Here is a 16,889-nt window from a genome sequence, read left to right as displayed (position 1 = left end):
GTCACTGCAGTTCCTGTGTGGATGCAATGAGAGACACATGAGAGACAATACTCCTGCTCCTAATTTGTATGTTAGAAGGTATGTGCGGTGAAAACGTACTTTCATTTCTTCCATCTAAACAATAGTAAAGTATGATAAGCTTCCTATCTTATAATAAGTTTCCAGATTTTAAATTTATCCCCCTCTGCTGAGTACTTTGAATCTCACCTCTCTCGAGGAAACTTTAGCTGAATTTGATCTTTACTAGTCTTAGACAACAATCAGGCAGTGTTGAAGACAGGAATATCAATGCCGCATGGGTGGCATGGTGTCCTTGCCAGGACAAACTTCTTCAAATTAGGCGATAGGAAGGGAGATCTGTGAGTCTGCGATGGAGCCCACTCACCAACAGTCTCAGAGCTAGCATCTGCTCAGCAGCTTCACACTGAAAGTGGAGGGAAGTGAATGTGAAAACAAAAAGCACCTTCCATGAAGGAAGAGTATTTTTCACACAATTGGTAATAATGGAGTAGACAGGCATGAAAATGGTGTTACAGATCAGCCGCTGATTATCAAAACCACCCAATTTTCTTTGAATGGAATTGAATCATTGAAGGTTGGAAAGGAAGAGGTGCATGATTATATCGTCCGTAGCTTGTATATCAGGAGAGATTGTGGGGTGAGATGGAAATGGGATGTGAGGAGGAGGATTTGGTAGGAGGATGCCATCCTATTCAATGGTCTCAGTCCTGCCACTAGCCATGGCATCAACAACAGCCATCCCAATAATGGCCAGCACCGTCTCCTCTATGGAGGTTAGAAGATGCAAACCCACTTCTCCCCCTCCAGTTAGTCCCTGCTGCCTCCAGATGTGTGCAATCTTATACTGCAGGAAAGAGGTAAGTACATCAGTGAGTGCGGTGCAATCTGTCGGTGATGTGGCTGTCATGGTTGAATAACTGGCAGTCCATTCAAACTGAGAGATGTGGTATGGTGCGAGAGTTGCAGCAGTGTTATGTATGTGAGGGTACAGTGAATCATATGAATGTTAGGTATGAGTCCGGATGGATAGAAATTGTTTAGATGTGATGGGGGCGTGGTGATTTGAGCAATGACTGAGGCAGTTGGTGGGAAATGGCATTCAAAGATGCATTCACTGACCTTGACCACCAGTGTGAGGTCACAACTTTTTGCAGCACTGCATTCAGGTCCTTGGGGCTAGACTGCTGTCATTGACCTCCACAGCTATCTGCTCCTACTGCTCTTTCAATGTGTGCCTTTAGGGACTCCTGACCCCTGCAGGTACACCTCTCCTTCTTTCCACCTTCTCTACCAAATCTGGGAAAATATGTGTGGCTGGTCTCTTCCTTATCAAGCCTTTTTCTCCTGTCTTGGGGGTCAGATTCAGCTCCCACAAGACTTTCAGCATCTACATTAGCTGCAATGTACCTCCTCTTTAAGAGATAGAAGCTATCTTTAAGCAGTGCTTTTATATAATTCTAACATACCAATGCTGCCTGCTGATAGATGCAGCAAAACAATAGCACATTTTGCACTGGCTACATACAGAAATCATGTAAATGAGCAGATAGCACAAAGATGGTGGCTTGTCTGCATGACACCCAGGGGGCACAGGTTAGTCGAGCATCACAATCCTGGTGCCCATTTTTGTGGGTTGTTCAATTTAGGCCACAATATGTTAAACAAATCGATGGATGGTCTGAGAAGCACTTTAGGTCAGCAAGGACAGTATGATAGATGACTGGGACTGGATTCGACTGGGATAAGGAAAGCAGAGCTTTGGAGGAACTGAGGTTTGCAGAGGGTAGAGGATGGGATACCAACGGAGAGCAGTGGAATGGCCAAGTCTGAAGATAACAAAGGCATGGATGAAGTGTTCAGCAGTCGATGGGAGACAGGCAATGGTAAGTGGAGGTAAGAGTGACTGCCCTTGACATCAAGACAGTATTTGACTTAGTAAGGCATCAAGGGGCTCTGGCAAAATTAAAGTCAATGGGAATCAGGAGGAAAACTCTCTGCTGGTTGCAGTCATACCTAGCACAAAGGAAGCTAGTTGTGGTTGTTGCAGGGCAATCATCTCAGCTCCAGGATTTCACTGCAGGAGTTCCTTAGGGTACTATCCTAGGTCCAACCACCTTCAGCTGCTTCATCAATGACCTTCCCTCCATCATAAGGTCAGAAGTGGGAATGTTCACTGATGATCACACAATGTTCAGCATCATTCGCGACTCCTAAGATTCTGAAGCAGCTGTGCTAATATACAGCAAGACCTGGACAACATTCAAGCTTGGGCTGATAAGTGGTAAGTAACATTCATGCCACACAAGTGCCAGGCAAGACAGAATCTAACCATCACCCCTTGACATTCAATCGCTGAATCCTCCACTATCAACATCCTGGGGATTACCATTGACCAGAAACTGAACTGGACTAGCCATATAAATAATATAGCTACAAAAGCAGGTCAGAGGCTGGGAATTCTGCGGTGAGAAACTCACCCCCTGAATCCCCACAGCCTGACCACCATCTACAAGGCACAAGTGTGAAGGAATACATGGAATACTCCCACTTGCCTGGATGAGTCCCGCTCCAACAACACTAAAGAAGCTGAACAACGTTCAGGACAAAGCAGCCCGCTTGATCGGCAGCCCAGCCACCAACTTAAACATTCACTCCCCCCACCACTGATGCATAGTGGCAGCAGTATGTACTGTGTACAAGATGCACTGCAGCAACTCACCAAGGCTTCTATGACAACACCTTCCAAACCCACGACCTCTACCACCTAGAGCAGGCTTGTCTAACTGGCGGCCCGCAGACCACAATGTGGCTCATGGAGCCACTGTTCAAAAGCCGGGTAAGACAGACTGGTGAGTTAAAAATGCAGGGATGTGAAAGTCAAGATTTTGCAAGGGGCTGCTCCTCTAATCACAAGCCGTTCTTTCCACAAGTTTACGGCGCAGAGAAACGGTCTATGGATGAGTAGCGAACACCAGCAGCAGTGAGTGTGCTGAGGACTGCTGGGCCCAAAGGCAGCTGAGGTGCAGTGTGGCCGGAGCCTGGGCAGGACCAAGTTTTGGCAGGCCCTGGGAGGGCACAGTGCCATAGTGAAAGTGTGGGAGTGAGACAGTGATTGAACAGCCTGAGACTGGGAGTGAGACACGCGCACACACTGATCATTTTTATGAATTATCCTCTTTTAACCTAACAGTTTATGTTATTGCTTTACTTTTGCTCAGGAATTGTTTTATTTTTTTCTTAATATCTCAACTTTTGTTTGAAATCCAGTTTAATATTGTGCCAAACTTTATCTTTCCAAAATTTGCTCATCAGCCCTTCGTGTGAGAAAAAAAATGCAATGGGCCCCCGAGTAAAAAGATTGGACAAACCAGACTTAGGGGGACAAGGGCAACAGATGCATGGGAACACCACCACCCACAAGTTCCCCTCCAAGCCACACACCATCTTGACTTGGAACTACATTGCTGTTCTTTCACTGTTGCTGGGTCAAAATCCTGGAACTCCCTCCCAAACAGCACTTTTGATGTACCGACACCATGTGGACTGCAGTGGTCCAAAAACCACCTTCTGAAGGGCCATTAGGGATGGGCAAAATGCGACCCTGACAGCAATGCTCAAATCCCATGAAAGAATAAAGAAAAATAGGTGGAAGTAGGCAGTCTTTCTGACGAAGGATATGTTGGCTTGGAAAATCAGCTTGGTGTCAAATAGGACGCCAAAATCGCTAACTGTCTGCTCCAGCCAGAGATAGCGAAACACATAGGGTCATTGGCAAAGATACAGAGGTTGCGGTAGGGTCATAAGATGATGGTTTCAGTCTTCCCACGTTTAACTTGATCATCCAAGACTGGATATTGCTATGCAGTCTAATAGTACAAGGGGCAGTGGAGGAGAGGCGGAGAGAACAGGTAGAGCTGGGTGTCATTAGCTTACATGTGGAAGCTGAACCCTTGTTTTCCCTTTATGTTGTCAAGGAGCAGCATGGAGATAAGGGGAAAGAGAGACTTCAGGAGGGATTGTTGGATGCCTCCCAAGTGTGGGGTTGGGAAAAGAAGCCTTTGGTAAATATCCTGTGGTCAAGATTGGATAAATGAGTAGATACAGCTGAAGGCAGTAATACCAAATTGGACAACAGGCCAGGGATTGTAGGAGTGGGCAACCATGTCAAAGACTACAGTGAGATCAAGGAGGATGAAGAAGGATTATGAACCATAATTACAGCCACAGTGAACATCACTTGACTATGGTTGGGGTCATTTCATGCTCTGGGATAGGTAGAAAACTGATTGGAGGAATTTAGACAATCGCAAGAAAGATGGGAACTGATTTGGAAGTCAACAACATGGTAAAGGCTTTAGCGAGGAAAGGTAATTCAATGAAGGGGCGATAATTTTCATAGACAGAAAGTTGTTTTTTTTGAGGTGGGGGTTCAGGATGGCAGACTTGAAAGCACTGGGATAGTTCCTGCTGAGAGAATATATTTACACTGTCAGCTAGCATGGGGGCCAGGAAGGGTCATTGAGTGATCAGCAGTTTAATGGAAATGGGTGATCAAGATGAGCTTAGAATGGGCATGAAGAAAGGGAAACAAAACTAAACAGATGTAGGAGTTCAAGGCTGGATAGTGGGGCTCGGCTAGAGGGAGAATTGTCCTAATAGGCAAGGGGAACAGGGAAAGCAAGGGTTAGTGTAGAGGCAGCTGAATGGACAATCTCTATGGTGTCCTCTTTTCCCATCTAAAGCATTCAACTATTTCTTGAATTGTTCCCCCATTCTACCTGGAAGACCACTGCAACAGAACAAAATGTCTGACTCAGTCCATTTCTGCACAAGTACTCCTCATGTTCAAAACATTTACTAGAATCACTGTGCAAATGGACAGAGAGAAATCATTACCCTAAATTATCTGGTTGTTTTAGGTAAAAATGAGGCACTTGGCAGGGTTGAAGTAAACCTCAAAAATGTAAGACATTATTTATTTAAAAAGATGAAAGGTTTTATTCCTTAGGGCTCACTCATCCATCATGCTTGCAGTGGACTCTGAAGGAGACAATTTTTTTTTGCATGTGGTGCACATGTAACTCATCAAAGAAGTACAGACTGAAGTTTACTTAACAGCTTCCATTTATGAAGCAAGCTGTGTTCTTTCCTAATCTCTGTGCCCCACAAACATTCACACTTCTTTCTTACTGAGACATTCTGACACATGCATGTGGTTTTCCCCCCTGGGTTATATTGTTTGGCAGGGTTTCACTTATATTAATAGGGTGTCTGCAACCCTCAGTCACAAGGTCGAGGTATTTCACAGCTGCCTCAACAATGGAGCAGGTAGCATATCTGGAGGCTATGAATCTAATTCTCAAGTGAGAGCATTAGGTTGTCTCTTCTCCCATAGTAACAATTTTCTCTTTTTTCTTGCATCCAGAGGGACCCATTGCCAAAATAATGTCATGCCTATACCTTTACAATAAAGAGAACAAGAAATAGCACCATCAAATGCTGCAAACTGATATTGCAACTTGTAAGAGCGTAAGAATTGCTAAATGAAAAAGCATGAAGGGCCATCTGGTTTGCCTATCATCCTGGTATTGCATGCCAAAACAATAATGGAGTTGATGATGAATCGTGCCAATCAATCTCTATTAATTAGTCTACTACAGACCCAGACATGGGGTGAGGATAACCTACAGTCATATAAGGTTTGAAAACCAGAGAACAAGAACAAGAGGCTCAAAACCAGAGAACAAAAACAGAGGCTCAAAGTCACATGTTTCTGTCAGACATACTACAGTTTCCAAATTTCATGACTCAAATTACACTTATACTAATCCAAAAGATTATTTTCTGCAACTAATTTACATTTGAATAAATCACTAGTTTCTGTTTCCAATGCCTCCCTAGGCTGTCCATAGATTCATCACTCACTCTTTGAAATACTGTTTCTCCAGATGAGTTTTAAATTTACCCCCCTTCAAACACAGGACCTGTGGTTCTAATTTACTGGGCAACTTGAAACAACTTGCTGTAATCTACATAATTTTGGTCCATTTTGAATTTTAAAGTCGGCAATCACGTCAACTCTCAACTTTCTCTGTTCCAGTGAGAACATAACCTATAAAATCGCTCTGTAATCCAGTCCCTCCCTTCAATCTTTCCGGTTGTTCTCTTGTATATCCTATCAATCTTTGCAATATCCTTTGTCCATTATGGCAACCAAAACTGTATACAGTATTCCAAGTGCATTTTCCCTAGTGATGTATAAAGTGGAAGGATTACCTCACTATTATGGTTCTATCTTGGCTTTTAATACTTTTCAACATCTGATTTGTTTTACTCGCTGCCACTGAGCAATGTTACAAAAGCTTCAGTTTGTCGTCAATCAGGGCTCCCAGAAACTTTTTTTTTATTTCCCATACATATTTTCTTTTCTATTTTCAATAATATTTCCTTCCTGAATTTTTTGGCTTATGTTGGCGTTTCTCTGCATTGAACTTCATCCAATATTTGTCTGCCAAATTCCCAGGTATATCTATTTTGTCCTGCGACTTATCCTGTTCAGTTTTGGAGCCAACTATCATTGTATCATATGTAAATCTAGGCACTAAGCTTTTGACCCCAACTTCAGGTCAATTATGGTGTTTTACAGGACCCTGCAGGGCCCCATTGGTACCATTCTCCCAGGTTGATGACAATCCATGTACCCCACTCTTTGGTTTCTATAGGCCCCTGATTACATTCCCATTGGAAAATGTTTCAGCTGATTCCTGTTTGCTTTAGTTTTATTGCCGCCCTTTCCCGGGTAAATGTATCAAGGGCCTTAATGAAATCCAAATATACCAACCCTCCACTGCCTTGTCCAAAACAAACTCCTTAATCACACCTTCAAGAGAAATCAGTAGGTTTGACTGACAAAAAACCAGCTTCATGAACCCACACTGTGCAGGTAGAGTACCTCAAATCCGGCAGCCTTTTCCCGCATTCCAGCAAACCTTGGCCCCACCCAAACAAGTGCGGAGATGATGGAGCCCACCCAGAAAAAACAAATGCCTCTCGCTGAATCCAGCGAGGTAGGATATTTAGCTCATACCGTACTTGGGATCGGGACATATGCCTGTTCTTGCTGCGGTACAGGGTACCTGTATTGTGTTTCGATGCCATTAAGGCCTTTCATTGGCACTGGGTGCCATCTAGCAGCTGCTGCAAGCAGTGACATGGCCATTAAGCTAACGTGCTTTGAATCACACTTGTTGGTTTTCCTGTGTCCGCTATTCACTGAACTCAGCCGCTCTGATTCTGAAAACCGGCAAGTTCCAAATCCCGGCATGGATTCTGTCCCGTGGTTGCCGGGTTTGAGGGACTCCACCTGCATTATGTTATTTCTGTCTAAATGCTCCATCATATAATCTTTAATCGGGGTTTCCATAACTTTACCCACAATGGAAGTCAAACTCACAGGTTTATTGTTTCCTGGGTCACTTTGTTACCTATTTAAAAAAATAGGCGTAACATATGACTTTTTCCGTCTGCAGGTATCTCTCCAGTACGAAGCGATTTCTGGAGGATTTATGCCAGAGTTCTTCCCTTCTTTCATTAAAAATCCTCGGGTGCATCTCTTCGGCCCCTGAAATTTATTCACTTTAAGTTTGCATAGTTGTTTGCTTGTCTTACTAGTATTAATGTGAATAACATCACAAGTTAGCTCTGCAACACTCTTTGTTTTTCTTTCCAGAGCGAAGAAGTTACCTGTCTCACCTTTGGCAAAAGCTGAGGCAAAAACTGATTGAACACTTCTGCAACCTCTGTAGCATAGTCGCCTTAAACACACCAATCGTACCTTAAGTGGCCCAACTCTATCCTTTATTTTGTTATTACCTTTCATTTCCTTTGCCATATTCAATTCAAAAATATTCTTTGCCATTTTGATGCATTTCGTATACTCCAGGCAATCTGTCTTAATTATTTCATGGCCTTAACTACGATTTCTTTCAACAACCATTTGCATTTATATAGTGCTTTTAATGTCGCAAGGTGCTTCACAGGAGCTTTCAAAGTAAATTTTGGCACCAAACTACATAAGGCAATATTAGGGGAGATGACTCAAAGCTGGGTCAGAGCTAAGTTTTAAGGAGCATATTAAAGGAGGAAAGTGGGGCAGAACAGTTTAGGGAGGGCATCCTAAAGTGTAAGGCCAAGGCAGCTGAAGGCATGGCCACCATTGGTGGAGCAATTAAAATCAGGGATGCTCAAGGTGGGAATTAGATGAGCACAGATATCTGAGGGTTGTGAGACTGGAGCAGATTACAAAGAATGGGAGCAGTGGGACCATGAAGGGATTTGAAAGCAAGGATGAGAATTTTAAAATCAATGTGTTGTTTAACTGAGAGCTAGTGTAGGTCAGTGAGCACAGGGGTGATGGGTGACCAAAATTTGGTGCGAGTTCAGACACAGGCAGCAGAGTTTTGGATGACCTCAAGCTTTCCTTCTACGAGTTGCTTCAATCCAGCAGCCTTTAAGCTTTGCTTTGATTTGCTACATATTGATCCATTGCATTCAGACCCACCTCCTTGAAGGAACACGGTAGTTCCTGAACTTCCCTCACCAAGTTCAAATCTGCTGGGTGTGTTCTGCCAATTCTTCTGAAGTGTCTAAAGTTGGCCCCCTTCAAATTTAACAACTTTGTTTGGGTTCTTTTTTCCTTTTTCATTTAATTTATTAATATTTTTAGATTCGCACTATTGGGATTAGACTTGTACTTTGATTTATGTTGACATTGTTACACATTTAGGTTTACTCTACCTAGTATGAGTGCTCCCTTACACCTATTACACCTATACTTACAACCAACCCACCTCCCTCAATGCCACCCACCCCACTTAGACCCTCAAAAATGCAAATGTCTTGCATTAAAAGGTACTTATATGTCTGAAATATCTGCAATGTTTAGGCTTTGCAACTTTCCAATGAGCAAGGAGTTAACTTATCAAGAGGACATGGTTTTTATGACACCGTATTTGGTGCTTTTTGTTTAGGGAAGAACCAGGGAACCACACACTGAGCGGAATTTAATGTAGGCAAGGGGGCCGCTTGCCCACCAGCTGGAGAGCTGATGGGAGACTTGCATTGCCTCCTTTCGGGAAGGCCCGCTCACTCATGTGTCAATCAAGCAGCGTGGGGCTATTATTATGATCAAAGACCCCGGGGAAAGAAATAACGCACCCCCTAGAGATGCTGGCCAGTAAGAAGCTGGCATCAATGCTCTTCCTGGCAGGGAGCTGGTGGCTGCTGCCAGTAATGCACCCACCTGAGACTCAGGATCATCAAGGGGCCCAGGCCACAGGCGAGTGATGGCAAGAGAGGGCTCACGGAGGAAAAGGAGAGACATTAGCAGCAAGGGCAGGGGGTTGGCTCTCGGAGCCCTCTTTCCTGATGTCAGGTCCCTCAATCTGGCATTGGGTGCCTTTGAACAAGGGTCCCCCTGTGGAAGTCTACAAGCAGCCCGACAAGGTTGGCTTTTTGGGGTTCTGGCATTGAAGACCCGCCTGCCACTAGGTGAATTCCAGGGCATTAAATGGGTATTAATTGGTGATGGGGGCAGGAAGGTACCCCACAAACCTTTCTTTCTTTCTTCCAGTAAAGCGGCCATAGTAGTGGGGGAAGATGGGGAATGCGGGAGAGGATAGTTTGGTCACGTTATTGAGGTCCAGGGCACACCCTGATACAATTTTCAGGTGGGCCAATGGATGGCCCAGCGTCACACCCCTCTGAAACAAGCAGCTAGCTGCTTAAATATGCAAATACCCTTCACCAGCTGAAAGATTCAGTGGCTTTTTTCAGGTAAAATGGGTGAAGTATGCACCACACATAATCCACTTATTTGTATCAGGTGTTGAATGGCCAAACCAACAGCCCTTTAAGACACTACTGAAAGCCAATCACAAAACAGCCACGGAGATTTTAATGCTTTGTTTATGAGAAGCAGGTGCCTGCTTTTGAATCCACAAACATTCCTCCAGCCTGCTGATGGTTCATGCAACGTATTCCATCCCTGGAATCAACTTCCTCCTTATACCCCTCTCTCTCCACCTCCACCCCCAACCCCCCCAACTGGGTCCAACCTGCCAACAGATTTTCCATCCTCTCATACCCAGCATGTTGCAGAATAGTGAATATTTGGCATCTAGAGCTCATTTATAACTTTGAAATGAGGCCCTGAACCTGTACATGATTGTGGTTTCTCGATGTCAACAGTGGGGAAGGCAGCTGATACCGTGCCCAGTTTAGAAAGAAGTAAAAGAGCACCCCCAATGTATTCAGATCATTAAAATGCAATACCTGACAGGGACACAATGCAATAAATAATCCACCCGATGTGGTATTTAACAGATGCACAGCATATTCGGTTGACTGGAGAGTTTGCAACTTTGACGTTCTTAACCAAGAGGTTTTGCTGTAGATAGCATGTTCTAATCAAATGTTTCTGTGTTAATTCTCCATCCAAATTGTTAAATGTCAATTGATAAACTGGCAGTGATCATCATAGTTATTTTTCTTCCAATGTGGATACCATCAGCTATTAGTTTTGTAATAAGTGAAAGGAATGAATCACATACTTCATAGCATATATACTGTAACAGTATATTTATATGTGGAAGTGATTTGAAGGCTGTAATCTGATTGCATATGTTGCAGAATATATATGGTATGTGTTTATATAGTATATATATGCAAAAATATTGACAAAATTTGAGGTTTAACCAGACTGGCTAGATTCCTGTTTTCTTCAATGTTGAGATGATACAATTCTGAAGAGTGTTAGGTTTATTTAAGGTCAGGGACATCCAAATGTTTAACTTTGTGGACTAGTTGCTGGCATGAAGCTTAACTGAAAGACAGAAACCCATTGAGATTCACTGTCTTAGTTTATCAAGTGAACCCCTCAATGTGGACTGCTTCTTGACAGTTATTGCCCAATCTCCACCATACAATACACCTGGTGTGAAATTTCTGTCCATCACACTTAGCGTCATACTCAACGTTCTGACTCGGATCTTCCTGTAATTGTAATAGCACATCCATTGAAACTGAATTATGATTATTTCTGTGTTCCAGGGTGAACGTGGAGACCATGGGGATTCAGGGCCTATGGGACCCAGAGTACGTTGCTTTGTATTTTTCAGTGTTCTTTGATTAGTTGTCGTACATTTTCCATCTGTGGACCTGAATTGACTGTGAACTGTAATGATGTTCTTTTAGGGTCCACCTGGACAGAAAGGAGAACAAGGGGTAACAGAGATAATAGACTACAACGGCAATATCCATCAAGCACTACAGGTGAGTGGAACTGCACCAAACTATCTATTCCCTTAAGATTTTGCACAAAACAACTTTTTTATATACATATCAAACATATGATGTAGGACAACATGCGTTTCAGGAGGAATAGCTCAATCTTACACCAGATCCTGTATTGCAGGTGTTGTTTCTGCTGTTAAGGTGAGGGGTGTCAGTGTTGAGCATTTTTTCACTTCGGACGCTTGATGACAGCATATGCCAAATCAGGCATTGGTCAGAGAGAGTAAAGCACCAGTTGCTCTGCTTCATTCCCCAACCTTCAAAAAGATACTCTGCACCTAATGGGGTCTCTGAGTGAACTTGTCAACTTAGAACCAACCAGTGCTAAGTTGTGAGTGGTTTTATGCTGTGGGTGCATACCCATTGGAACTGGAAGTATAAATGGGATTGTCCTTGTTACATAGATGCCTCAATTCCACCATTCCACCATTCCGAGAATGAAAAAAAACAGTAAAAACTGGAAAATAAGAATACTGGTCTGAACTGGTCTTGTATACCTTAAAATGAAACACAGTAAAAACTGGGAAATAAGAATACTGGTCCGAACTGTTTTTCCTTCTGAGTTCTGACCACTTTCTGCCAGTTATGCTGCCTCTTTCTCAAATGGCTAGTCAGTGCAGTATCTTCCTGCACCACCACACACTCCCCCCGCCATCCTCCAACAACCCTGTTGGCACCCCTATATTTGTGTGGATGACAGTCAAAACTGCGCAAATTAGCTAACCCTACCCTGAACTCAGATACTCTGGTGAGGTCAGGAGCAGAGGTCAGCGCCAAAACAGTCATGGCAACAAAGCAAGATTGTGGAATCTCAGCCCCAGTATCTCTATTTTGATCTCAATTTTATTTCTGGCTCTTCTGTTCATTTCTGTGGTCTCAAGCATCTGTTGATATAAGAAGTTCTTTTTATCTCAGTGTCTTCAAAGCTTTTATTAGCTTAATTTAGCTTTAAATGCAAACTTAACTCAGAGTGCAAATATTAGATTGATATCATGAAAGACTATGATCTTCTGCTTGTAATATTCCTATCTCTCATCATATGTAGCAGATCTATACTGGTCTGTTATCCTACCTGTATAATACTGTTTGCTAAAAAATAATTGTGCAATTATATACTCCTTACTTTGTTTTCCATTGAGGTTATATCATAGCAATAGATATAGGTACCAGATGTGCTGTTAAGAACAGCTAGTCTTTTTAGATTGCCTAGGACAGTGAGCACAGATTGCCAGACATATATATTAATCAAATACTGCCTTAACTTTAAAATACTGTTATTTTGAAGTGGAGTTATTGTAGAGAGCTTTTAACCCATTGGTTTTAAAATGTTGGATTGTGTTTTCATATCTCAGTTCCCATGACAACCTTGAAGGCTTCTTCCATCTGTGTGGGCTTTTGCATTGTAATAAAACAGTTTATGCTAAGTACATTTTATCCTAGAAAATTTTATCCAGTAATAAACAAGCATTATTGAAAATCTAAATAAATCCTGTGGGAGTATCTGCATTAAAGCTCTAGCGGTCCCTTAGTCAGCCTTTTCCTGTGGAATCTGCATTGCTGGCATGGATGGGATAATTGTGAATGCACAATCACAAGACTGAGTTAGTAATTCTCGCCTTCACTACTTGGACAGTAAACTAGTAGAGCAGTGTTATGACGTGGCAGATGATGTGTGCCAGGCAGACCAAATCCACAAGGGAAACTTGGTCCCACTATTACAATGATTTTGCAAGATGTTGGGTCTGCCTGTGTGATTTAATTACATTTGGAGTCAGGTAGACTGCAAGTTTGGAATTATCAAAAGAAACTAGATATAGAAATGTGCTTGAAGTGCTAATGAGTAAACATGGATGCTGGCTTAGCATGTAAGGTGTGGAGGGAATTTGCATTTTTGTGTACATTGAATTCAGAGGTATTGAGTCTGCCAAGACCTTTAGAGATCTTAAAAATTAAATTAAAATATTGATTAACAAAATAAAAGATTTCAAGCACACACAAGACAACAATTGCTTACTGCTATAACAACTCCTAAAATTCCTAATTAACCTGACTTCCAGTTACACACTCACTTTAAGGCAGCCATCCAAAATAGATTTAAGATTTAAAACCAAAACCAGCAAGTTGACACAGTACCCACTTTACAATGGAATTCCAAATGGCTTTCTCCAACTTGAGTTACTGGACAAAACAGACTCATGCACAAATGGCTGGAGGCTTCTTGAAGGTTGTTTCATGCACTCCTGTTCGGTCTTACATGGATCTCTCCTCACATAGCCTTTCATTCTCCTTTATATATGTTTCTCTCTCTTTAATATGTAAATTCTATTGTTCCACATGTCTTTGGAATGGTACCTTTCCCATAATATAAAAACTTTAATCTTGCTAATATTGTCAGTAACTTTTGGGAAAAATAAACATAGTCCTTAGCCTTACTTATCTGGCCAGTTGTAAAACAGACTAACATCCTTTTGAAATCCAAACAATCCCTTCATTTATCTAAAAATGCCAATTCCCTCCACACCTTACATGCTAAGCCAGCATCCATGTTTACTCATTAGCACTTCAAGCACACTTCTATATCTAGTTTCTTTTAATAATTCCAAACTTGCAGTCTATCTGACTCCAAATGTAATTAAATCACACAGGCAGACCCAACTATACACACATCCATAAACCTACTTTACAATAACCAGAAAAATATTATGAAAATGATTATACTTTCATAACAAGCAGATTGTCTATCTGTTGTAAAAAGCATCCAATTTCAATTTTCATTGATTTCAATGGAATGGGACAGGTTCCAAAATGGGTGGGTGAACTGCCCTGCAAGGTCTATGCTCAAATGGTGATGGTGAAAATTACTGCTAAATTTCCAGACTGACTTTGGACAATGCCCTTTAATTTCTGATTTTGGACTTGAATCCAGCCCAAGCAGAGAGGATGAAACACTCTTTCCTCTCATGACACTAAGATAATTGCTTCAAACGTGTTTGAGCCATCTCAGCCTGCTCCTAATGCGCAGTAAGCCACAGTTGAGAACTGTATATAAATTAATCCTAATTTGAAAATGTCACAGCTCTCTTCTGTCTGACATAAGAAAAGGTAATGTCACTTTCCTGTAGGATGCACTCTCCTACAGTTGGCCTTGAAGCTCACCTTAGGCCCAATAGGAAAGGTGCTTGTAGGTCATTTTAAGTCAACTTAGGAAGAATATCGGGAACCTGCTGCTGCAAAAAAAAATCTTTTTCACCTTTTCCTTTGGCTCTATTTTATAATGCCTACAAGAGTTCATCAGTACATCAGCCACTAAGGAGGCGAACTTACCATCTTGGGCTTTGTTGCATCTATACAAGGATTGTTTTCTTGATCCAAAAGTAACAAGCACAGAACTGCAGTAGATGGACAGAGCTGCAAAATCGGAAGCCCAGTGGAAACCCAATTTATATTCACAAATGGGGTTTCTGGTAAAGTTACGGCAATGGAAAAGAAGCAGCTCCAAGGAAATTCCAGGCTCTAGTAAATAAAATCAGCCACCCAGCTTTCAGGAATATATTCAATGTACAGTATGTCTTCAGTACATATCCATCTGCAGAAATAAATAATCTGCAGAAATAGTTAAAACTTTTACAAGTTTGTCCTTACGTTTTCTTTCTTTAATTTTGGCATTGTCAACAGAGGATCGCCACCTTAACTGTGACGGTAACATGATGGTTCCTGAGGGTTACTGCATGTGCTGTTATGTTTTATGGCTGTATTATTATGAATTCAGGCTGTTGTAAATAATTGTCTGATATGCTGAAGTTCAGACCAATAACAGTGTTAATACACTGAATGAAGAAAATTTCTATATAACCTGCCATTAATGTAAGCTTCTTGGTACACCTTATTAGTGAATTACAATAACCACTCATTGCTTACGTTCTTCATCAATGTTCTATTAGTTTAGCACCTGGCCAGCTTTGTTTTGTACTGTTGTGCTTTTATTTTTGATTTCATAAAAACAAATTGCATGACCTATGGAAGGATGTTGATCTAAAAATATTTCAATTCTTTGCATGCAAAAGTAATTCATTTCTGTTTCTGGGTCATCAGGGACCACCAGGGCCTCAAGGATCTCCAGGAATGCCAGGACCAAAGGTAAGAAATCCTTATTTATTTTCCACGATTGACAGTGGGCTTTCTCAATAGTCACTGGGGACAGCCTCATTTTAATGACATAGACTGAAAAGGATGGTGCAGAGTGAAACTTGGTTTCCTGCTGTCAGTGCTGCTGATTTTAAAGGAAGCAGATTTGTATTGTAAGTGTTCATTTACGCACAGCCAGTGTGAGATCTGTTCAGGTGGAACATGTGCACAGGTTTGCATGCCCCCCATTAAATCGGTACAAACCTGTTCAGAATAACGCTGGCTTATATAAAGCTCCATAAAGTAACATTAAGGAACTGCATGCAAGCTTGCACAGCTGCTCCGTGACTAAATGTTTCACTATTTAAGTGGAACCTGCTTATTGGGTTATTGAATGCAAATAATTTTTTCCTTAAAACAAAGAAGCCCTATTGCACTGGATATTTTTGTAACAAAAATAAAACAAAAAAAATACAAATTCACAGTCGGTCAGTCAGTATCTGAAAGCAAATGATACAGTAACATTTTAGATGGGACTGTATCCAAATTACCACAAAATCTGATGCTGTCGCTCTAATAAAGGTCTCCCATTAAATGCTAACCTATATTTCCCTTTCAGCTTCTGATTGCATTTCCAATATTTCTGTTTTCCAGCATTTGCGTTTTCCACCTTTTTAATAAAACATTTCAATACTTATTCAAATCTAGTACATTAGGAATCAATAAAATGCACAATTCCAAGAGATGTCCCAATTGCTGTATTTATGGCAATGATTCAGTCAAGCCAAGTTGTTCTGACTTGAAGTAAATAAGATAAGGTGGCAGAACAGGACAATTGTACAAATGTACAGTAAGAACAGGTTATTTTAGGAAAGGTAACATTGCCATTTAAGTGACCACTAATTTGTACTTAAAATGTGAATGAGACTCGCAAGCCAGTATTTATTGCATTCAGAGCCAACCACATAGCGTGGGACTGAACTTGCATGCAGGCCAGTCCAGGTAGGAGTGGTGGGTTGCCTTTGCTGAAGGTCACTAATGATTTCTGTTGCGCTTTTACAACAACACAGCAGCTTTATTGGTCACACATTACTAAATTTATTAAATAAAATTTCAAAACTTGCTGTGGTAGGATTGTGAACTCACAACCTCTAGGTTGCTAAGGCAGCACCATAACCACTAGGCTACTGCACTCTACCTTGTAGTAAACATTAATGCCAGACTAGATGTGGCTAGATTTAATTTGAGACTATAGCCAGGATATTCTGGTCCCGCCCGCGGTGGGAATCGTTGTAAAATCCCAGCATATATAGCTTTGATTTTATGTATATATATATGATGTCAACAGCAACAACTAGTATTCATATTTATAAAGCATCTATAATGTAATA

General features: G+C 41.6%; 1 protein-coding gene across 1 annotated transcript in view; it reads left to right on the top strand.

Annotated features, from left to right (window-relative positions):
• Positions 1-16,889, top strand: part of LOC121274566 (collagen alpha-1(XXV) chain) — a 161,765-nt gene that overhangs the window by 101,767 nt on the left and 43,109 nt on the right. Inside the window, exons 15-17 of the mRNA XM_041181932.1 lie at positions 11,131-11,175; positions 11,275-11,352; positions 15,466-15,510. Coding sequence (XP_041037866.1) covers positions 11,131-11,175; positions 11,275-11,352; positions 15,466-15,510 — 168 coding nt within the window. The remainder of the gene's footprint in view (positions 1-11,130; positions 11,176-11,274; positions 11,353-15,465; positions 15,511-16,889) is intronic.

This window comes from Carcharodon carcharias, chromosome 1, assembly GCF_017639515.1.
Source record: "Carcharodon carcharias isolate sCarCar2 chromosome 1, sCarCar2.pri, whole genome shotgun sequence".
Lineage (NCBI taxonomy): Eukaryota > Metazoa > Chordata > Chondrichthyes > Lamniformes > Lamnidae > Carcharodon > Carcharodon carcharias.
This window is presented reverse-complemented; position numbering and strand designations above follow the sequence as displayed.